The sequence below is a fragment of the Aphidius gifuensis genome, linkage group LG4 (assembly GCF_014905175.1).
Source record: "Aphidius gifuensis isolate YNYX2018 linkage group LG4, ASM1490517v1, whole genome shotgun sequence".
NCBI classification, from domain to species: domain Eukaryota; kingdom Metazoa; phylum Arthropoda; class Insecta; order Hymenoptera; family Braconidae; genus Aphidius; species Aphidius gifuensis.
The window spans coordinates 12,780,127-12,803,912 of NC_057791.1; the positions used below are offsets into that span (position 1 = coordinate 12,780,127).

At 29.4% G+C, this 23,786-nt stretch overlaps 5 protein-coding genes and 1 long non-coding RNA gene across 9 annotated transcripts; 2 read left to right on the forward strand and 4 right to left on the reverse strand.

Moving 5' to 3' along the window:
* Nucleotides 1–34: 34 nt before the first annotated feature.
* LOC122855098 lies at nt 35–3,473 on the reverse strand. 4 transcript variants are annotated; one of them, XM_044156259.1, is made up of 5 exons: nt 3,360–3,473; nt 1,792–2,042; nt 1,312–1,446; nt 1,110–1,215; nt 35–459 (listed from the first exon to the last, which is right to left on the reverse strand). In XM_044156259.1, exons 2-5 carry the CDS (start codon nt 2,035–2,037, stop codon nt 290–292), a joined length of 657 nt encoding a protein of 218 aa, XP_044012194.1. In that variant the 5' UTR covers nt 2,038–2,042; nt 3,360–3,473; the 3' UTR covers nt 35–289. The 4 variants fall into 4 exon arrangements, with proteins under 4 accessions (XP_044012194.1, XP_044012191.1, XP_044012193.1 ...); XM_044156256.1 differs by lacking the exon at nt 3,360–3,473 and adding an exon at nt 2,771–3,036; XM_044156258.1 differs by lacking the exon at nt 3,360–3,473 and adding an exon at nt 2,438–2,648.
* LOC122855099 (transmembrane protein 60) lies at nt 3,466–4,141 on the reverse strand. The gene is made up of 2 exons (XM_044156260.1): nt 3,710–4,141; nt 3,466–3,643 (listed from the first exon to the last, which is right to left on the reverse strand). Exons 1-2 carry the CDS (start codon nt 3,923–3,925, stop codon nt 3,467–3,469), a joined length of 393 nt encoding a protein of 130 aa, XP_044012195.1. The 5' UTR covers nt 3,926–4,141; the 3' UTR covers nt 3,466.
* A 950-nt stretch (nt 4,142–5,091) lies between these two features.
* Nucleotides 5,092–7,943, reverse strand: LOC122855100 (general transcription factor 3C polypeptide 5). Its single transcript, XM_044156261.1, has 4 exons — nt 7,560–7,943; nt 7,287–7,472; nt 5,946–7,217; nt 5,092–5,877 (listed from the first exon to the last, which is right to left on the reverse strand). Exons 1-4 carry the CDS (start codon nt 7,674–7,676, stop codon nt 5,581–5,583), a joined length of 1,872 nt encoding a protein of 623 aa, XP_044012196.1. The 5' UTR covers nt 7,677–7,943; the 3' UTR covers nt 5,092–5,580.
* A 5,568-nt stretch (nt 7,944–13,511) lies between these two features.
* On the forward strand, nt 13,512–17,147 carry LOC122855101 (armadillo segment polarity protein-like). Its single transcript, XM_044156262.1, has 4 exons — nt 13,512–14,005; nt 14,095–14,394; nt 14,477–15,466; nt 15,548–17,147. The coding sequence occupies exons 1-4, from the start codon at nt 13,816–13,818 to the stop codon at nt 16,171–16,173; spliced, it is 2,106 nt and encodes a 701-aa protein (XP_044012197.1). The 5' UTR covers nt 13,512–13,815; the 3' UTR covers nt 16,174–17,147.
* LOC122855103 lies at nt 16,193–17,870 on the reverse strand. Its single transcript, XR_006374047.1, has 3 exons — nt 17,500–17,870; nt 17,289–17,346; nt 16,193–17,178 (listed from the first exon to the last, which is right to left on the reverse strand). It is a non-coding gene; the product is annotated as an uncharacterized LOC122855103 (long non-coding RNA).
* Nucleotides 17,871–19,198: 1,328 nt separating this feature from the next.
* LOC122855104 (solute carrier organic anion transporter family member 74D-like) lies at nt 19,199–23,710 on the forward strand. Its single transcript, XM_044156264.1, has 8 exons — nt 19,199–19,664; nt 19,754–19,863; nt 20,143–20,591; nt 20,663–21,341; nt 21,432–21,650; nt 21,996–22,146; nt 22,216–22,317; nt 22,404–23,710. The coding sequence occupies exons 1-8, from the start codon at nt 19,364–19,366 to the stop codon at nt 22,526–22,528; spliced, it is 2,136 nt and encodes a 711-aa protein (XP_044012199.1). The 5' UTR covers nt 19,199–19,363; the 3' UTR covers nt 22,529–23,710.
* The last annotated feature ends 76 nt before the right edge of the window (nt 23,711–23,786 follow it).

The window sequence follows — 23,786 nt, forward strand, 5'->3', positions numbered from 1 at the left end:
TCTTATGAAATAATATTTACAAGGCACTTGATACTCTTAGCCTATTAATTTATCTATTTATGTTATAAATTATTAAATAATAATTTATAATTATTTTAAAATTAAAATATTTTTTTGGTTTTAATATTGTTTCGTTTTTTTTTTTTTTTTTTTCATTGAGATTACTTTTATACTTGATTAGAAAAAAATTATTGAGTTGACAAGTTTCAAATTTGTAATTTACATGAATAATTAATTATTTAATTATAACTTTAAAATACATATAATTGTTTTAAAATTTTTGGCAAAATTAATGGCTAAGTCCTTGATTTGTTTGCATTTGTGTGAATACTTGAGGAAAATCAACATCTAGACCAGCATTATCAAGACCAACAGATTCAATTTTTGATGGACCAGGTTTTGGTTGTACTTCGTCAGGTCGATATTTTGCTGGCGAATTATCACGAGATTCTTCAAGGTCTGTAACAAATTAAATTCAACCTTTTTAAAAAATTATTTAATCAAAATTCAACATTGAAAGAATGATGCTAATATTTGCGTATAATACAAGTGGTTGATATTGTTAACAAAAAAAAAAACATCTATTTTTTTCTGAGCAAATATTCTTATCTACAAAATCAATAATTGTCACTTTAATAATAATAATAATAATAATAATAATAATAAAACATTTAGTGATGCTTTAAAAACCCACCGAATCAATCAATTAATAATTTTATTTTTCTTGAAAGTGGTTAATATTTTTCGCAGAAAAGTAATAATTGTATTATATGTATTGAAAGTAAACATCGTAAATGCTTTTTAAAAACTTGATAGTTCAATTGCAATGAATTAACTGAATAAAAAAAACTACGAATCTATTGCTAAGCCGAAATACTACAAAGATATGAATTTAATCAAATGAATTATTCTTTGGTAAATACTGAAAAACATGAAGACTCTAACTACGTAACCCCACAATTACAGCTTATCAAACAAATTAATCAAGCCCGATTAATTTTTATTGACATATAAAATTAAAAAAATAAATTTAAAACCTTCATGATAAAATAAGATATACGTATAAAAATATTAATCTTAATTTATTTTAATAATTTTGTTATTTTTACCGAAAAAGGTGCGATTTTTTTTCTTCTTCAGTACCATAATGAGAAGTACAACTGCAATGCCAACGACAATTACCATAACTCCAGTCATTCCTCTGAGTAATTTTGTCTATAATAAAAAAAAAAACATCAAAATTAGATGCATCTTATTTCTATAATCAAAAAAATTAAAAATATATATGTATATATATATTAATTGACAAACCTCAAATGCATTATCCAAAGGAACATCCCATTCTTTTCTCACAACTAACTCTACCACATGAACATTTATGGCTGAATGATCCTCAACACCCTTAGAAACACATTTATAAAAACCGGCTTCTTTTGTTGATACACCCTATGTATTGTAAAAAAAAAAAATTATAAATTATAAATTAAGAAATATAAATACAAGGTCATGCATTTATTGAAAATATCTAAGTTTATAGATTCATAATATTAATAAAACCCGGATACACAACTACAATAACTTGAATCAATTTTTGCAAAAATAAAAGCAGAAAAAAATCAAAAAGTAAAAATAAATTTAAAATTAAAAGTTTTTCATTTTGCAGATAAATATTTTCATGCAAATAAAAGTTATTATCTTATCTGACAAATGACATTATAATTTTAATATCATTATTTGACACTTTTATTGATATAAATTATTAAAATGATAAGACAAATAAAAATAATTTACCCTGATAAGAAGTTTGCCAGTTAAAACTTCATAATTATATTTATCTTTGTCGATTGGATTACCAGGGCCGATAATATCATGATCATCACTCAATTGCCAAAACATAAATCGATGATTATCATCACTACTTAGACATGGTAATACAGCAAGATGTCCAGCTTTAACTTCAGTTACAGTTACACAATATCCAATACTTATATTACAAATGAAAAATAATAAACATAAATTAAACACCTGACGTTCCATTTCATCTGTAAAAAAAAAATAAAATTGTTTATTACTTTTTTTAAAAAATTACTAATATGTATGACACACTAGTATATAATTTACACGTTTCATAATTAACAATTAAAATTTAATATCTTTTCGTTTTTCAAGGTAAAGAACGTTTTTCCTGTAAATATATTTCAAATATTAAAAAGAAAAAACCAATCTATTCACAATTGTTAGAAGAATTTCAAGAATGTTATTAAAATAAATAAAAATTGCTAATTGACCTTCCGATGATGTCAATCAGTTGGCTGATCGTCAAATCACTTATTAAATCTTCTATCTTTTTCTATTTTTTTTTTTTTTTCTTATTTTATAAGCAATGATAATAAGTATGATCTTTGAGTTTAAATAGAACTGCTAATGGTCCTTTCACCTTATACAATGCAGTGTGAATTTCTCAATGATTAAGGAAAACACAATCGTAACAAAAAAAAAATTTTAAAATGTAAAATACAGATAATAAGTTCAACTTCACGCTCTAATGAACACCCACTTTAGCAGCCTGATTATTGTAAGGAAAAAAAAACTTAATGGTATTGATAATTATATTGACTTTTTTATTTAAAACAGAATATCATCATTATCAAACAAAAAAAAATTATATTTTATGATTTATTAAAATACAGATAAAAAAAAGTTCGTTTTGAAATAAAAAGTATTTAATTTTTTTTTTCTTCTAGCTTAAAAACAAAAAAATCAAACTTACAAATAATTTGAAATAATACTAAAGATGAAAATAATCACAATTAACTTTTTCCTCTAAATAAATAATATCACAAATAAACAATATAGTAAATAAAAACTATAAATAAAACATTTTATAATATATCCTTGGACTTAAAATTGTTATTAATAGAAGATAATAAATATATATAAAAACGTATTAATATTGAGATGAGTATGATGACAACCCCTCTCTAAGATCAGGATGAAAATTATCTTGCGATTTCAACGAGCAACAACAGCATACTGAGCATTTACAAACTTAGAACCACCAACAATCTTTAGCTTTACAAAAAAAAAGTTGCGTAATCTTTAAATGTGCATTTTGTCATGTTGCATCTGTCTTGATAAGTTTTTTTTTTTAATTTCATCTCAGCATCATTCATTAACTGTCACATGCTTATGGATAAATATGTATTTTATTGTAACATTGTTTTAAGAATATATATTCCAGGGTCCCAGCTGTGCTCCAGACATGCTTGTTTGTATTTAATATTTTTTTGTTATTTCAATTATTCATGTATAACATTTATATTATAAACAAAACATAAATTTTGAATGATGTATCTTACGTAAGTTAAATGTTAGTTGATCTTATTTCATCAATTTGGATTGTGTTCAAGGCACTTGGCCTTTAGCTATGTTTATGTCACATATGTAATGTTAATTTTATTGTTGATCAATATCTTGAGTGTTGTATTAAGTGTATAAAAACATCTGTTGACAGTACTGGCAATAAAATCCACAATGGTAATAGTACTATTTTTGATGGTAAATTCCATTGTGGTGCTTCAAGTACAGAACATATTAATATTTGTGTGCTCATTTTAAGTAAAACAGCTGTCATATACCATCCCTAAAAATAAAAATCATAAATTTATTTAAAAAAACGGTATTAAATTGAAATTAAATAAAATATTACCATTTTTCGAACACTGTTTATTCTGTCATGACCATTTTTACAGTGTGATATCATATTAAATATTATGTAAATTAATAACATACTGTCATACAGCCACATTGGCATGAACACAATGAACCAATTCCATAAGATTCGTAGGTCAAGACGTAAGACCATAAGAACTAAAAATATTAAGAGGTTGAACCAAGTAAATAATGCTCGATGAATAACTGCCATTGTTCAATCAATTTCTTTTACTCGAAGTTAATATTTATGAATTGTTAGTAAGACATATTTACTTTTATAAAGATTTTTAAACAAAACAATGATTATATTTTTTTTTATTTATATAGGTACTATAGTCTGTATTTATGTATGTGTGTTTATATGAATCATAACCTTCTCATTGCTTCTCGGTCTTTTCGAAGTATAACATTCTACCATGGAGGTGTATAAAACTCCATGCATTCTACTCAATTCTACTCAATTCTACTCTGTTTTGTCATATTCTATTTTATCAACTCTTGATATTTATGGAACCTTGGCACCTGGCAGGAAATATTCGGCATTGTTTGGCATGGCATATAATTATAATAATTATATAATATTCAAAATAAATCTCAGATAAATACCACAACTGGTAGGTTGCAATCTAATTCGACTACACTAGGGTTGATGGAATTAGAATAAAATGTACAGTGTACAGTAACATACTCATTCTATTGCATTCTATTGGAGTTTTTTTTTGAGAATATTAGAATGAAGTTAACATTCTTTAAGAGTTGATAGTTTAATTATTATTGACTTAATTAAAATTTAGGGGTGCAGGCAGACTGAACTTTTTTAAGGTTTTTTTTTGCAATCGATAGATAATTCTTTGGAGCATTATAATATGCAAAAAATTTTATTAAAATTTGGTTTATGTGAAAAACCATGAGTTGAATTATAATCAAAATGGAATATTAAATTAGAATAATAGTAATAAACACAAGTATATAACAAAAAACCAACGGTGACATTACACATAGATGAATAACAAAAAAACTAATGAATAGAAAACTAGAGAAAAATGTCGTAGGCTTCAATTGAGAAAGACCTTCGTTAAAATTTTTACTTAAATTGATAGGTCTACTTCAAATATAGATGAAGAATCAAGTAAAGTCCAAATTAAAAAAAAAAAAAAAATTGACCCATTTGATTAAAAAATGGGTCAAACAAATACCAAATTGGTTCACGTGTTGAAAATTTACTGTAATAAAAGAACAAAAAAATTATTTTTTCATTCAGATTTGATGATGATTCAGCGTTGATTTTGCAGAAATAATAATTCATAAGAGGTTGATTCAATCAGTTTTCAATGACTCGTCGAATAGTACTCGTGAAAAAATTAAATAACCGTAATAATTACAATTCAATAAAAAATAAAATTTTATTTAATTTGATAAAAAAAAAAAAAATTCATATAAGTAGATAATGTTCTAATTACAATTCAATAAAAAATAAAATTTTATTTAATTTGATAAAAAAAAAAAAAAATTCATATAAGTAGATAATGTTGTAATAAAAAAATGTAGGTGTCAGTGTAAATTTCTTTCTCTACCTGCTCATCTTATTTATTACTTTGATTATATTGTTTTTTTCGTTTCTTTAGCTGTTTACATTTTACAACTGGTCTAACTTTTGTAAGAATTCAAATTGTTTTATTATTTACTGATATCAATTAGGTTTTGAATGGGGTAATATTTTTTCTTAGTTACGCATTAATACTCAATATTAAATAAATAAATTGTAAACTTGAATAACTGAATTTATATATCTAAAAAAATATCTTTAATATCTATATAGTCTTAAACTTAGCCAGAAAACGTGGATTAATTACTAATTTTACCATGTTACATATCTTCCCATTCAGATTCTGATGATTCTTTGCGTTTTCTTGTAACTCTAGTTCGTTTAACATTAACAGATTTACCAATTGGACGTTTACGTGGTAATCGTGTTGGATAATCAACAGGTATATTTGATCTTTTACGTAAAACAACACGTACATGTTTGTTTATTATTTCACGACATTGATCACTAAAACCAACTGGTAACCATCCATGTTTTTCATCACATTTTGTACCAGGTTGAGGATCAGGTAGTTTGGCAAGCATTGATTGAATGTCCTCAGCAAAAACATCACAATACTAAAATGAAATATATAAATAAATTATAAATAAATTATTAAATTCAATTAAAAAAAAAAATATTTTACCTGATAGAACATTTGTTTTGAAGGTGGAACTATACCCTCTCGATAAATATAAATATCTTCTTTCATTTCATTTCGTCTTTTGTTAGTATCTGTCTCATCTTCTTCACCCATATGAGTCAATACCGATGCTATTTTTGACTTAGTAACAGTTGTTGATTTATATCGTAATATATTATTTGGTGATCTTTTCTTTCCCTTGATACTTTGTTCCAATCCATGCATATGCTTACGTCGATAATCCAGTGTTTGATATATTCTTAACGCTGGATTATTACGAGGATCTTCACCAAGTTTTACCCACATCATTCTCCAAGGTCCATTTGTGTAATAATATGCAACACAAGGCAATATTAATTTTATTTGTTCTCTAGAAAATTTAGTTTTAAATAACAAAGCATTCCTCGACCAAATTGGTCTTTCTTCAAATAATTTTCTTATTTTTTCTAAATGTGATTGTCCTAAAAATTTAAGTTTCATTGCATTTTCAATTCCAACTGGTGGCTCTGTTGGAACATTTTCTGTTCCAAATGATATTTTATTTGAATAACCACCACGTCGTTTACGGGTTTTACCAATTATATTTTCTGGACCAGTTTCTTTTGATTCTGTTTTTAAACTGTAATTTTGAACACTATCCATTCGGCTAAAAACAGCTGGTGGTAAAAAATGTGGTACGTCTTTTTGTAGCCATTTATATGATGGTATTCCACTTGGATAAATTTCATTATAAATACATTCATTTTTTGAGGTATTTTGATTTTTTAAAACTGGAAGAAATTGAAAATCACATAGATTTGTAAATTTATATTCAGTTTCAATTCTTCCAAGTATTTTTAATTTTGGTAATTCATAATGTACATCATTTGATAAATCTTCATATTTGTTTTTGTCAAATGTTGGTAAAATATCATCAGGTAAAGGTCTTTTACCGTATGGAAATCCTGTTTTTTCAGTTTTTTTATCCTCAAGTGTTGAACGACGTTCTTGATGATTTATTATAGGATCGACAGAACAATTTTTTATTTGATTTTCTAAATCTTCAAGAGTTTTTCTAAGTTCAGGATTTGATGGTAGAGGTACTGGTTCAAGTTTACGAAATTCTAGATGTTGTTTTTGGAGACTAGCCTGGTTGATAGCTTGGACACGAGATTTTTTCGTTCTAATTCTTAGTAAAAATCCAGTCATTTCGTGTCGATCTCCACATGCTGGCTTGCAGTAGGTGTCAGAAGGACGAAAGCGGAGCTCCAACCGGCGGTTTGGAGTATTGACAACCTAGTAAAATTTATTTTATTAATAACAAAAATTTGATAGAAAAAATAATATAAAAAAGTTGATATGTACTGTAGAAATTGCGGCAAGACCTCCTAAAGTTTCAACTGCCTTATCAGGATTAATAACATTGCCTGGATACCTGATGCATACGAATTTTTTATCAAATCTATGGCCGTTTGGCGATGTTGGACTAGGATATTTTGATTCATCTTCAAAATAATCACCACCTTTTTCTTCATCATCATCTAGATCATACTGTTAATTAATTATAAAAAAAAACATAATTTAATTCAAAAACGTCTTAATTTATTATAATAATTAGTTTAAAAGTATGTAACTTACATTTTCATTGTCATTCTCAAAATCATTAGAATCGTCACTTCCTTCGGTACTTCTGTACTCGTTTATATCGAAGTCTTGGTCATTTTCATCATCCAGATACTCATCGTCATCACTCATGGTGTGCTTTTTTCTTCAATATTTATCAACCAATATCAACTGTACGATAGTTTATTCAATAATATTGCATTTGATAATTGCTTGCATCTGTTGATTAATAGTTCGATGTTTTCAAGGTTTTTTCGTTGATAATTATTCTTTAATAAATTTATACTTCAAAAATAGTTCTTTATTTATGTTGAATTTTTGTTGATTTATAGTTATTAAAATGTTAAATTAAAAAATAAACGAATATAATCTCTGTAGAGCAGTGATGGCCGATGGGTAAATGGTCATATAACATGTTGTGAGGTTTCTTACACTTACAGTAAGATACTGTAAGAAACTGTAAGATACCTCAGACGCCATTTTGAACATTTTTACCGACTGTCGACTCGACAATCAGCAGTCAATGGGTGCATTCCTAAAAATGGGTGCATTCCTAAAAAATTTTTTTTCGTTTTGCAATTTCGCCCTGTAATACCGACTAAAAACTAGAAACAGAAACAACGACAAAAGTGATAAAATTCTCTATGCCATATTCCAGACTTTACAGTTTACGATAATGTGTGGTACGACCTATGTGACAATAACAAACAATCACAACAAGTTAATTTTCTATTTATTTCAGTTTGATATAAACATTGAACAGTTATCCATCTAATAATTCGAAGCCAAAAAAAAAAATGTCATGTGTCAGTACTGCCACTACAAGAAACAGCTTTTTCCTATAAAATTTTGGCCGGTATTACAGGGCGAAATTGCAAAACGAAAAAAAATTTTTTATTAAAAGAATGCACCCCAATTCACAGGGCAAATTTTTTACAATTTAGGGCTTTTTTTTGTCTAAAATGTTATATTTTAAGCAACATTATTTCCTTGAAACATAATTCTTTGGCAACCTCAATTCCTTAGCTACATCTTTTCCTCAGCTACTGCTTTTCTTTGGACATTTGTATTTTTGAAAAATAAATTTACATGTATTTTATTCATAAAATAAATAAAAATGTCCAAGGAAAAGCAGTAGCTAAGGAAAAGATGCGTGGCTAAGGAATTACAGTTGCTCAAAAAATAATTCCTTATATCCACTGCAGCAACTGTAATTTCTTAGCTCCATCTTTTCCTTAGCTACTGCTTGTTCTTGGGATTTTTATTTATTTAATAAATAAAAGACATGTATTTATCGAATAAAAAAAAAATTGTGGCATGAAGGTTCCACTAAAAAATCATAGGAGGCGCTGGGAACGCAGTGTAAGATACCTCGATGTATGAAACCAATGATGTAAGATACAGTATCTTACATGGTATCTTACCCATGTAAGATACCAAGGTATCTTACCTACCCAACACTGGTCTTAACCCACTGACTCTACCTCCTTCATTTAAGAACGACCGGGGTTATAGTCTGGTGTTGACTTAACTCTGCCTAACTCTACCCCGTAACTCTCTATTTAAGAACGCACCCCAGCTGTCATTAATTATGTTGGTACCACTGAAATATAATGGTGCAACCCCAGCAAACAATACCTACAAGAAGACTAGAAATACTATTTAGATAATAGTCTTCTTGCAATACCTACTTTCTTTTGTGTATTTATCTTTGTTCTGCTTTGTTCACTTAAATGCGTATGTCATGCAAACTTGAGGAGAGAACAGTGGCGTCCGACGAATAATTCTTGAAAAATAAGAATTGAAATATAGCTGATCCAGTCCCTTATGTACTACGCTGTTGCAATCTGACTTTTTGCTGACTGCGCATTCAACTGCGCATGCGCGAAAATAAATAGGAAAATAAATAAATACACAAAAGAAAGCACCTCATTAGGCTGCGTTCTTTGGTCAGTTTTTTTCACGCATTCTGACCGCGCAGTCGCGCAGAAGTGGACGAATCAAGTAAAATTTTCAAAGTATATATGTGTGCGTCACACACACTTACAAAGGGGACATTCCAAAAATCACTCGGAAACCCGGAAGTTCAAGACTGATCATAGAAAATTTTTGATATTTTGCTTTTGCGCAAATGCGTGGTCATGATGCGCTAAAATAAAATTGACGAAAGAACGCTACCTAGGGTGCGAACTCATAGAACGCTAAAGTTTGCGGCAACATGGCTGATTTCAATATGGCGGCCAATATGGCTGCTGTTTTCAATATGGCGTCGTATCTGAGCATGCGCAGTTTCTAAATTCTGTGGTTTTAAGCACTTTTGCTGTTCTCCCCCAGTTAAAAAAATCTCATAGAAACCGCGAAAAAGGGTCAAATACACATCAAATGCTCATAGATATTATTATTATTCTATGAGCATTTGATGTGTATTTGACGCTTTTTCGTGGTTTCTATGAGATTTTTTAAACTGGGCCGAGACTTCAATTTTCGCCGCTCGACTCAAAAGAAGTTACCGGTAATGTGCAACTAGTTACCGGTGTTTTGTTATCAGGGATATATAAGGTGTGTTCGTTCACTATTCACACCGAGCGTATGCACGGAGCGTATGCAAGGAAGCACTAGAGTTTTGCGGTCATTTGAAGAAACTTTAGTAACTAAAATTTATTAAAACATTCGTTATTTTCAGTCATTGTGTTTATTTTGTTAATTAAATAATTTTTTCTCAGACGCAAGAACAAATTACCAATTAATAATAATGAAAGAGAGCGAAAGAACTGGAAAAAACGAATAGCAATAAATAAATAGTAAATTTTAGTTACTACAGTTTCTTCAAATGACCGCAAAACGCTAGCGCTTCCTTGCATACGCTCCGTGCATATACGCTCGGTGTGAAAAGTGAACGAACACACCTATAATGGCTGCTTTCTTTCATGAACTCAGTGTTCAGGGGAGCGTTCGATAGCTGCACCCGTATTCAGAGGATGTTCTCATTAGGGCTTTTTTTTCCGATGGCGGCGCTTGTGAACTTTTTATATAGATTTTACATAGAAAAGCTTCACAAGCGCCGCCATCGGAAAAAAAAAGCCCTAATGAGAACATCCTCTGAATACGGGTGCTGGCCAAGGCCAAAAATCTGGCCAATTTTTCATCATCGTTTATTTTACATGTTCGTAGTGTCAGCACTGCTACATTATAATTTCAAATATTTAAATGGGATTTTTTCATAGAGTTTTCGATTTATCAAGTTGTCTTTCTGTTGGCGCAGACCAAGGCAGCGTTCGATAGCTGGCCGAGGCCAAAAATCCGGCCAATTTTTTATCATGGTTTATTTTATATGTTCGTAGTGTCAGCACTGCTACATTATAATTTCAAATATTTACATGGGATTTTCTCATAGTGAGTTTTTGATTTATCAAGTTGTCTTTCCGTTGGCCCAGGCCGAGGCCCTCGGCCAGCTATCGAACGTTCCCCATAACACTGATGTGATCTTCATCAGCGCACGCGTAGGCGCAGATGAGCAGGATGACTTATTTAAAAAAAAAAATTGCTGTTCATTGCCGCCGGTATTATATTTATATTTTCCTTGACATTTGTGTACTAACCTAAAAATATTGAAATTGTTGGTTTTGTAAGCATACTTTTTTGGGGTAATTCCATTTTATTTTAAATAAATTGTTTATGTTTTTCAGTTACAATTGGTTGAAACAACAAAATGCTGAATCCTCAATGACGTGAAATTTGACACACTAATGTTAAGATAAATATAATGCCAGTGGTGGCTAAATAAGTTATGTCGTTTTATTTACTACAGCACCCGTATTCACAGGGCAAATTTTATACAATTTAGAGCTTTTTTTTGCCACTGATGGCGCTTATAAATTTTTTTTTATATAGATTTTACATATAAAAGCTCCACGAGCGTCACCGGTGGATGAAAAAAGCCCTAAATTGTAATGCCCTGTGAATACGGGTGCGGGATATTATAATAAACATATGTTCATCTGTGTTGTATTGAGCAGGGCTGCCAATTTCGTGCGACTAATCTGCCTGAATCTGCCTCTATGTTGCTCTATGTAGAGTGAAACCAGCAGAAGAAGATCATGAGAAACCTTATGCATATGCGCAAATATAGAAGCACACAAAGGCGAATTGTATATCTGTGTGAACAGCTTCATTCCCCCACTCACAATTCTTGTACACACAGATATACAATTTGCCCTTGTCTGCTTCAATATTCGCGCATATGCATAAGGGGTACGTTCCAAACACTACCACAACAAATATCAAAACTTTTCTATGATCACAATCTTGAACTTCCGGCACCCGTATTCAGAGGATGTTCTCATTAGGGCCTTTTTTTTCCGATGGTGGCGCTTGTGAAGCTTTTCTATGTAAAATCTATATAAAAAGTTCACAAGCGCCGCCATCGGAAAAAAAAAGCCCTAATGAGAACATCCTCTGAATACGGGTGCGGGCTTCCGAGTGATTTTTGGAACGTACCCCTTATGCATATGCGCGAATATTGAAGCAGACAAGGGCAAATTGTATATCTGTGTGTACAAGAATTGTAAGTGGGAATGAAGTTGTTCACACAAATATACAATTTGCCTTTGTGTGCTTCAATATTCGCGCATGTTCATAAGGTTTTCCAAGATCTTCTTCTGCCGGTTTCACTCTAATAATATAAAGCCGAAAAGTAAGCTCCTCAGGAATGCGCAGCCAATATGCACGGGCGTGTCGCCAGAAATATTAAGTGCTTTCTTTTAGGTGTTTAATTTTTTTCACTTTAATGCGCATGATCATGCACATGGGTATGTCATGCGAAATTGAGGAGAGAGCAGTGGCGTCGAAACAAATAATTCTTAAAAAATAAGAATTAAAACATGGCTGATCCAGCCCCTCATGCCCTACGTTGTTGCAAACTGACTTTTTTCTGACTGCGCATGCGTGGAAATAAACAGGAAAAAAAATAAATACACAAAAGAAAGCACCTATTGGTGTAGCTATATCTCTCATTCACGCATGCGCACACCAAATTTTGTACAGTCAACGTCAATACAAACTAATACTGCACTACTCTACACGATATAAAAGTTACATTATATTTCAGTAGTCTCAACCGACTTTAGTTGACGTGACTGTACCGACAAGGACAAGACAACACCCAATTCGTTTCTCTTTCGAGAGTTCATTCAGAGTTAGCTCTAGTTAGGGTTATAGCTCTATTCCCCCACTCACAATTCTTGTACACACAGATATACAATTTGCCGATAGGTGCTTTCTTTTGTGTATTTTTTTTTTACTTCCATGCGCATGATCATGCACATGCGCTTGTCATGCAAACTTGAGGAGAGAACAGTGGCGTCGAACAAATAATTCTTGAAAAATCAGAATTAAAACATGGCTGATCCAGCCCCTTATGTCTTACGCTGTTGCAAACTGACTTTTTGCTGACTGCACATTTGATTGCGCATGCGCGAAAATAAACAGGGAAAAACAACAAACAGCTTAAAATTTACTCTAACAATAAATGTTTAAATAGTTTTAGGAAATTGCTGTTTGTTGTTGAAAATTTTTTATTGTAAATAAACATCCACCGCCATTTTTACAGCTGTCATCTCAATTGATACACTATAGAAAAAAAAATCTACGCGCATGCGCCGTACAACTTTAATTAGGCAATTAATTTTAAATTTTTATTTAATTAATTAAAAAAAAAGTTGACGTCGAACAAACATTACAAATATATATTTGAAATGTACAAATGATTTCCCATAAAATATATTAAACTCGATTACCTCAGGAAATTATGTTAGTGGAAAAGTATTGTTTAATTTGATGTAAAGAAAAAAGTATTGTTTTGTAATGAATATTTGAATTGTAATGGGGATTTTGTTGGTAAGGTAAATTGTTATTATGTCTAGTTTTAATTACGTAAACCGCCACAGCTAACCCACGCTCGTCTGCGCTCGTCGCTCACCCACGCTGACAAGGACAACTGACAAGTGACAAGTGCTGACAACTCTGAAGCATCTGAAAGCTGACCAAAGCCCACCAAAGCCAAACAAGACAAGTCGACAAGTGCAACTGAGTGCAACAAAGTGTAAATGGTGGCAAAACAAGTGGTGCTAAATATAATATAGTTTTCAGTTATAAATTTTTTTTTAACACTACAAAAAAAAAACCAGTCTACAGTTAATTATCAGAAAGTTGGAATTTTACCAACGGGTCTAACAAAAAGAAATAAATCCTTCTGTGGCAACTAGGCGTTTACATGGATGATCCAGGAGTTTATTCTAGTGATGCAACAACAGCACTATTGTCAGGCAAGGAAGAAGATGACTTGTATAGTGAGATGATACTCTCATTGGGTTCTGATTTTCATCAGAATTTAACTCAAGTTAATGAAACCAATTCACAAGAAAGTGTCTGTGCTACAATGTTTCCTGAAACATTGAAAGAAGGTACACCAATACCATCAGCTTAATTTAACTGAATGTACAAACAATAACCTCAAAATATTTTTAATAATTTTATTTCTTTTTTTTTTTAGCATCTCATGATAATTTCCAGGGACTTGGAGATTTACCAATTAGTCTAGTAGAGCAACAAACACTTATCTGGCAACAGGACTCTTACATGGCTGATTCAGGAATTCATTCTGGTGTTGCAACAACAGCACCATCATTATCAGGCAAAGAAGATGATCTATATAATGAACACATGATGATGCTTTCACCAAATCCTGGTTTCAATCAGAATTTCACTCAAGAACAAGTTAATGAAATGAATTCACAATCAAGTCAAGCGTGTATTGAGCGTTCTGCAATGTTTCCTGAAACATTAGAAGAAGGTAGTACACCATTATCATCAATCAAATTCGACTCATAACTATCAACCAATCGTTCTTGACAATTTTATTTTATTTATTTTAGGATCACTTAGTAACTATCAGGAACTTTGTAATCTACCAATAACTTCAGCAGAAGAACAAACTCTTTTGTGGCAACAAGGTTCTTATATGAGAGATTCAGAAATTCATTCTGCTATTTCAACAACAGCACCATCATTATCGGGCAAAGAAGATGACATGTATAGTGAACAGATGATACTCTCACCTGATCCTGGTTTCAATCAAAATTATGGGCATGACCAAGTTAATGAAATGAATTCACAACTCAGTCAAACATACATCGATCGGGCTACAATGTTTCCTAAAACATCTAAAGAAGATACATCATCACAATTTAACTCATCGCAATCAACAACTGAATCAGATCAAATGTTTACACACGATGCTGATAATTTTAAAAATTGCCATGATGCTGATCTAGCCACATATGCAATTCCAGAATTGATAAAGCTACTTAATGATGAAGATCAAGTTATTGTATCACGAGCAGCTGTTATGGTGCATCAATTGTCAAAAAAAGAAGCATCATGTTATGCTATTATAAAAAATTCTCAAATAGTTCAAGCATTGGTACGTGCAATGTCACACAGCAATGATTTTGAATCAACAAAAGCAGCTGTTGGTACATTTCATAATTTATCACTTCATAGAGAAGGATTGTTAGCAATATTTAAAAGTGATGGAATCCCAGCACTCGTTAAATTACTCAGTTACGGTGTTGAGTCTATATTATTTTATGCAATAACAATACTTCATAATCTTTTGCTTCATCATGAAGGTTCTAAAATGGCTGTTCGTCATGCTGGTGGTTTACAAAAAATGGTTGCTCTTTTACAACGTAATAATGTTAAATTTTTGATTATTGTTACTGATTGTCTTGAAATACTTGCTTATGGTAATCAAGAAAGCAAACTTGTTATTCTTAGATCACAAGGACCAATTGAGCTTGTTCGTATAATGCGTTCTTATGATTGCGAAAAATTGCTTTGGACAACATCACGAGTTTTAAAAGGTAAAATCATATTTTATTTTTTTTTTTATAAACTTAATCATTTTCAAAATTATTTATTTGTATTATTTTTTACTTTTACAGCTTTATCAGTGTGCTCCCACAACAAATCAGCAATTGTTAATGCAGGTGGGTTACAAGTACTTGGAATGCATTTAGGGAACTCAAGTCCAAGGCTTGTTCAAAATTGTCTTCGAATCTTACGAAGTCTTTCCGATGCTGGAACAAAAATAAATGGACTCGAAGAACTACTTTCTAGACTTGTTCAAGTACTTACTTATCGAGATATCGATAATGTCACTTATGCAGTTGGAATCCTCTCAAATTTAACATGCAACAATCAACAAAATAAGGTGACAGTTTGCCAACTTGGTGGTGTTAATGCGCTCGTTCATACAATTATGGTGGCAAGGGATTATGAAGAAATAGTAGAGCCAGGAATTCGTGCTCTTCGTAATTTGACTTCGGGTCACATTCAAGCAGAAAGAGCTCAAGATGCAATGCGTTTGAATTGTGGCATACAAGTTATTGCTGAACTAATTCAGCCATCATTACCACAAACCATGGTTAAAGCCATCGTTGGACTCGTTCGTAATTTATCACTTTGTGCAACTAATCATGCACCTTTACGTGAACATGGTGTTATTCATCTTCTCACAAGGTTTTTTCCCAATGAATCAAATTTTTGGAGTAATGTAAATATAAAATAACAATTATAACGTTATTTTATTTTATTTTTATATTCATCTTGCTTAGCTGTTAATTTATACATAGAATTGATAAAAATATGATGTTATGAAGAAAACATAATTTATTTTTTTTATTAAAAACGTAATTTGAAGAATCGGAAATTCATAATAAATGTAATTATAATCTACGATAAAATAAATAAAATATAAATCATTTAAATTGTGTTTGATATAACGGCATTATTAAAAAATTTTATATTAAAAAAAAATGATTTTTACAATTTTTAAACATTATTAATTTTTAAACATTAATTTACATTTTTCGTTAATCAAACAGTGTAAGATCTATCAATCTCAAATTAATTCAAGATTAATTTTTGGTTTTGATTAACAACAAAAATTTAACTGGATTTTTTATATTCTCGATACAAATTGTTAATAGGAAAAAAGGATCATTACTCAACATGTGTATATATATATTTTATATAAAAAAAGTTAATAAAAAGTATTAGTTTCTGAATAATTTCGAATTTACTGTCAAGTATTTATTCTGATTAATATACTAGTTTGAATATCAGCAATTTCTTCAGGTTTTTCCGAGATTAAACTTGAGCATTTGTCGAAAAGCCGTTTTACATATATAGCTTGTTAGTACAATAAAAAATAAGTGGATTAATGATAATATAAGAGTGAAATATAATAATTTTTTAAATAAAATTTATTCCAAATTTTTTTAAAATAAGCAAATTTTTTTTTAAATCAAAGAGAAGCTATTTTCTTCAACCATGAAATTTTTCATTAATGAAATATATTATTTTATTGTTTTGACCACATTTTGAGCGAAATTCAGCAAGTTTATAATTTATTAATTTTCCATGGATATCGGAGTAGAAGATACACATGCAGCTCTTCCTGGACAAGGTGATTCTGTGCACTCGTATTGTTTTACGACACATACCTCATCACTTGAACATCGTGTATAAAAACAAGGGTTTGTTCTGTTAACATCACTTGGATCATCACCGACTATTCAACAAATAAAATCATTTAAATTATTATATTATAATTAGTTTTTCATATACATATTAGCAACAAGTTGTTCGTCTGACAATAATTATGTATCCACAAATACTTACATTCAATACATCTTTGATCTCGACAATACTTTGAACAACATCGCACACTCTCTGAGCACTGAAATTATTAGACGTTTGATTAATTTTTAATTAAATTAAATAGTTTTATTTTATTTTGAAATATTAAAAACAGTAAACAAAATCAAAAAATTTTTTTAAACAAGATACAGTATTGTATGTCAATAGTATGTAATTAAATAAAATTTCATACAGCTTTGTGGTTTTTCCTACAGTCATTTTGCGCCTCAGACAATAAAAAAAATGTAACTGATATAAAAAAAATCAATGCCACTTGGTGCTTCATTATACTATGAAATTAAAAAATATACTTTATTGCAGTTGACTTTAATTTACGACTGATGATAAATATATCGAAACTCTGTATTTATATATAAGATTTTAACTGGCGTTTTATTTATAAATGATTATTGGTAATACTTTGAAAAGTTTTCCTTATGTATATATTTAAACTCGAGTGGTTTTAAAATAAAATTTTCCTTATTTATCAATTATAAAATAAAATTTACACATATTTTTTTTCCACATTCAGTGATTAATAACAATGACTCATTATATGATAATGATTTTCCTATATGCATGTATGCATTATTTTGTGTCTTTGTGCTTTTTTTTTTATCGGTTGTTCTTCATGTTTTTAAATTACATTTAAGTGTCCATTTTGGTTGATTTATTTATTTTTTCGCACACTTGTCATAAAAGAGAACGATAAACAATATAAATAATATAAATAAATAAAAGAACATAAATAAGTTTGAATAATTATAAATAAAATGAATATAAAAACGAATAAATAAATGTTAATTTATTTGCTGAAATATGTTTTAGTAAATAAATTCCAATAGTAACAAGATATATTTAGTCATAAACTAAGATATTTACTTCTAAAAAGACCATGGCATCATAAAAAAATAAAAACTGCTTGTCGACCATATTCGCGACGTTGTTAGGTGAGTGACACTGTGAGTCAGATGACTCAGGGAGTAGAAAATATTCTGACAAAAAAAAAAAAAATGAAGTATAATATAGTTGATAACAAGTTTTGTTAACGTTATATTTTTATAACCGAGACTAGACGAGATTCTGATTTTTTTTACTCGAGACGAGACCGAGACGAGACTCGATCAAACTTCATCTCGTCTCGTGTGCATCTCTGACAGATATTTGCTTTATAGCATGTGAAAAATTGAAAGAAAATATATATAAATATCTGATTTATTAATTAGTTTGAACCTATGTTTAAAATAAACTTTTTCAATTATAACAATACTAACGATAAATGCCAATAAAATGATTTTCAACATTTTTTTCTTTTTTTGGTTTATTTAGATATTTTTTAAGTTTTAATTAGATAATGCTCTAGACTGAAGTTCACTACCACCACATATTTTTCTTTAGAGAATATTTTGTGCTCTAAATTAGTTAACCAAATATATATCAAAATTTATATTATTTTATTTATTTATATTCAATTTTTTTTTTATACATGGATGGACATAAACATATGATTATGAATAGAAATCAAGTATATTATTGAAAAATATTTAATGTTTCTAGAACTATCGCTTTACAATAATTGATGTTACTTTTGAAAAAAAAAAAAACAATTTATTTTTTACTGAGCTCTAAAAATAATATTAATACGAGTATCATTAATTTATTTATTGTGTAGAATTCTTTCCATCTCCAGTAAGTTTATTATTTAAAGCGTTTTATTATTTATTATGCAAAGCATTTATTATTATAGTTTAAAATAAAATCTAATTGACATGTACATTGTATTATGTGGCGATACATCAAAATATTATTGTTAACTCGTGCAACTGGTGATTGTTGTAAATCACGAACGACAATTCTATACTCAAGGTACAAAAATTTTTAAATAGATAAATAGTTGTGTCGCTATAACGGATAAGTAAAGTGTAGCTCGACACAATCGTAATACTAATATTTTGTTCTGTTCCTTTCTTACAAATGTAAAAAATAAATAAAAGAAAATAAAATATAAAATTGTTCAATAATAGGTTCTTTATAAAATCAAAACACATTAATAAATCATGGAAAAAAATATTATAAATTCAAGTGTTAGTTTAAATCAATCAACAGTATTAACATTGACGTCAAGTACCAATTCAATAAGAACAGTTGATGATATTGTTAATGAAACTCCAATTACAAGTGAAACTGAGTGTGGAATATGGTGTTTTCGTGGTCAATTTTTACAAAAATTTGCAAATAAAAAAGCATATGTTTTATTATACGGTTTATTGGGTTGTATTTTTTCAGCAAGTGCTGCTTATTACAATGGTACCATAACAACTATTGAAAAGAGATTTAAAATACCATCAAAAACAATTGGTAATTAAAATCTTATGGACTATACATTATCCTTAAATATATAATTTTTTTTTTTTAATTGTTTTATCCATGATCTTGATGCGTGACAGGTTTCATTGCAATCGGTAATCACGTATCTCAACTATTAGTGTCCGGTGTACTGTCATATTATGCAAGTAAAGGACACAGGCCCCGATGGATAGCTGTTGGTATTTATATCGTGAGTTTTTATAGTTTAATTTTAATAGATAAAAAAATATACTTAAATTATTTTTTTTTACTTATTTATTGTATTTTGTTTACTTGATATGTACATGAAAATTAAATTGTTGTTAACAGGAAATGATAATTGTTTAATATTAAAAACTCATTATTATATATATTTTCTTACATAATAAGAAAAAAAAAAAAAAATCACAAAAAATATATGTAAATAAAAACTTAAAAAAAAATTTGTTATGCAATGAAAAAAAAAAAAAACAAAATTTTTTTTTTACAGAAAGTTTTATTCTGTTTATTGGCAATGTTGCCCCATTTACTTTTCGGCCCAGGAAATGATGCTCTACAACTAACAAAAGAATATAGTGAAAATCCATCAAACTCAATTCTGTCGAGCATTGAAATTATTAAAATGAAAGAACAAAAATATCTCTGTCATTCTCAAGATAACACAACGAGTCAATGTGAAGAATCGGCTGAAAATTCAGCACCACAAATAATTCTTTTCATGGCTAAATTTTTATCGGGCATTGGTGGTTCATTGTTGTTCACTCTCGGTGTATCATACATGGATGATAATATTCAAAAATCAAAGACACCTGCTCTGGTTAGTGTCACATATTTTATTAGAATGCTGGGTCCAGCTCTCGGTTATGGTCTTGCGTCGTTTACCCTAAATTTTTATATTTCTCCAACGTTAACACCGACAGTCAGTACCAAGGATCCAAGGTGACAAATTTAAAATATATAATAAAATTTATAAATTACCATATATTATTATAAATTACCAAATAATTTAGGTGGTTGGGAGCCTGGTGGATGGGTTGGATAATTTTTGCCGTGTGTTTATTTATTTTTGCAAGTATAATTGCACTTTTTCCAAAGACTCTCCCACGTGCAGCAGCAAGAAGAGTATTAGCAATTGAACTTAGTAAATCAAGTAATGAAAAAATTTTTAATTTAAATGATGACGAACCTGCATCAGTATCTGATATGATTGTTACATTCAAACGTTTGTTGTCAAATAAAACTCTGATGTGTAATAATTTAGCAGCAATATTTTTTTGTTTTGGATACTCACCATACTGGGTATTTATGCCAAAATATATTGAGACACTTTATAAACAATCAGCATCAGCATCAGCACTCATAACTGGTACCGTTGGTCTTGTATTTAGTGCATTTGGTTTGCTATTGTCTGGAATTGTTATATCAAAGTATAAGCCTAAAGCGAGATACTTGGCCGGTTGGAATGTCATATCAAGTGGTATCACTGTTATTGGAATAATATCATTTGTTTATGTTGGTTGTCCAACCAATGATGAACAAGTAATGAACATGCAATTTGATGATTCTTTAGCAAATCAATTTAACTGTAATAATAATTGTCACTGTGATTACGTGACGTACAATCCAGTTTGTTCTGAAAATAAACAGACATTTATTTCGGCTTGTCATGCTGGTTGTCAACAAATTACGGTGTGATATTTTTTATTCCTATAATGCTGATAAAATACGATTTAAAAAATTGTAATAAATGAAATCTAATATTAATTTTTTTTTATTTAGATCGATTCAAATGGTACAAAAAAATACACCGACTGTTTGTGTATTCGAACAAGTGATTTATCAGAGACAATCACACATCCGGGTTTTACAATACCGAATAACTGGACTTCAAATGCCGTTAAAATATTGTCAGATATTGGACAAGCTGTACCGGGTGCATGTCCAGTTGATTGTTCACACCGACTCTATGTTTTTCTTGGCATCATATGCATTCTTAAAGTAAATTATTCTATCTATTTTTTTGTATTTGTACAATTTAATCGAGAAGCACGGTAGCTATACTACGTGTCAAGTATGAGAATGAGATAGAAAAAAAAAAGTAAAAGCACGAGAGCACTACCAAGTAAAATAATCTTATTTCGTATATACCATAATTAAATAATTAGAAAAATCAAATAAAAAATATCTGAAAAGATTAGTTTTTTACTTGACTTTTTTAATATTATATATTTTAGTAATTAAAAAACCTATAAAATTAGTTTCATAATTATCTATTCCAATTGGAAACAACCTTGAATGTTTGATGTTTCTTTTTGTAGTAAAATCGGTGTTTTTATTTTTCAGTTCATTGGTGCAGCTGGAAGAGCAACAAATTTTCTTGTGTCAGTTAGATGTGTCGATGAAAAAGATAAGGCTGTAGCCATGGGTTTTGGAATGATGATTATGAGTCTTTTTGCGCTTATACCTGCACCTATTCTTTTTGGTTTTATTTTTGGTAATTAGTTTATAAAACAATAATTAAATATTTTTTTACTGTAATTATTTTGTTATGTGCTCATTATAGATAAAACCTGTCTTGTGTGGGGTAAAACGTGTACTGGCACAAGTAATTGTTGGATGTATGATAGTTTTTCATTGAGATATATACTTAATTTTACTGCGGCAGGTATGTTCTTTTTTTTTTTTTAATTTATATTTTATTATCTATTCGATTAGTACTTGTGTGTTGTAATTGAATTTATATTTTTCCAGGTTTTATTACAATGGGCATGATTCTTGATATTGGAGTTTGGTATTTTGTTAAAGATGTAAAAATTTTTGACGATGAAATTGTTTTAAAAGACATGAATGATGAGCCAATAAAAGAAAAACAATAATTAAATTATTATTTAAGTAAGCAGAGTAAAAAAAAATGACTATAAATTATGTTTTTCTTTCACTTGTATATAAGTATATTTTTTTTTTCTAAATTTAAAAAAAAAAAAAAATTTATAATATACAGTGTTGTATATTTGAACAGCAGTCTTTAGAAATATAGAATATGCACCACGTATACATGTCAAATCAATAATTAATTTATTAATGAATAATGAAAAAATATTTTATCGACACCAAAAAAATTAATTAAATTAAAAAAAAAAAACAAAAACAAAAGATTCAAATAATTTCAAAGATAAAATATAAAAAATAGAACAAAGTTGTCATTAATATAGACGATGAAAAGTTTATCATTCAGCTGGGAGCGTGGCGTCTCCTGTAATCCGGCTACCCGGAAGCTAGTTATTGTGGAGGATCTGAGGTCGGGGGTTACTCCGGGTTTGTGGTCCACGTTGACTGGACGTCCGCACTAAGCTCGCCATCAATATGGGCACCCTGGAGGAGTCCGGGGTGGCCAGGTTAGCTAAGGAGGGGCGAACCGGGCCAGAGGGGAAACCCCGCAGCCAAAAGTTCCCGTGGTGTGCAGTAGTAGGATCGCGTCTCAGGAGTGGAAAACTTACTCGGAGCCTGGTCAATATGATTCGACCAACAACTTTTTTTTTATTTTTGTTTACATTTTCATATTCTATAATTTTTTTTGATATTTTTAATGCTAACTTTATAGTTTTTGCGTATTGTTTATGTGTCACAATTTTTTACATTATTATTACTATCAATAGTTATTATATTTCAGAAGATAATAAATGAAATCAACTTTACCATCAATAGATACAAATTTCAACATTGCAACTATTGAAGCTTAAACTCAGATGACCACAACTGAAATGCCCCAAAAAAAAATACTTTTTTCTTGACAAATATTTAAAATTATAGTTTATTTCATTTTTTTAAAAATTAATAATGGTTAACAAATTAGCATATATTTATTTTACCTGCAGACACTTAATAAAGCGAATGTGTTACCATATGATAACGTACCGATTAATTGATACGTGGGCATTTGAGCTGTATCAAGCTTATCTTTTATATAATCGTAAAAATTAATAACAATATTGATAAAAAACATAAAAATATTGAAAGTATTAACATATGATGCATATTTATTTTTTAGGACAGTTTAATTAATATTTATACAACTTGTTGCTTTAGAATAATTGATTACTTTTTTTAAATTTACAAATAGATAATTAAAAATTT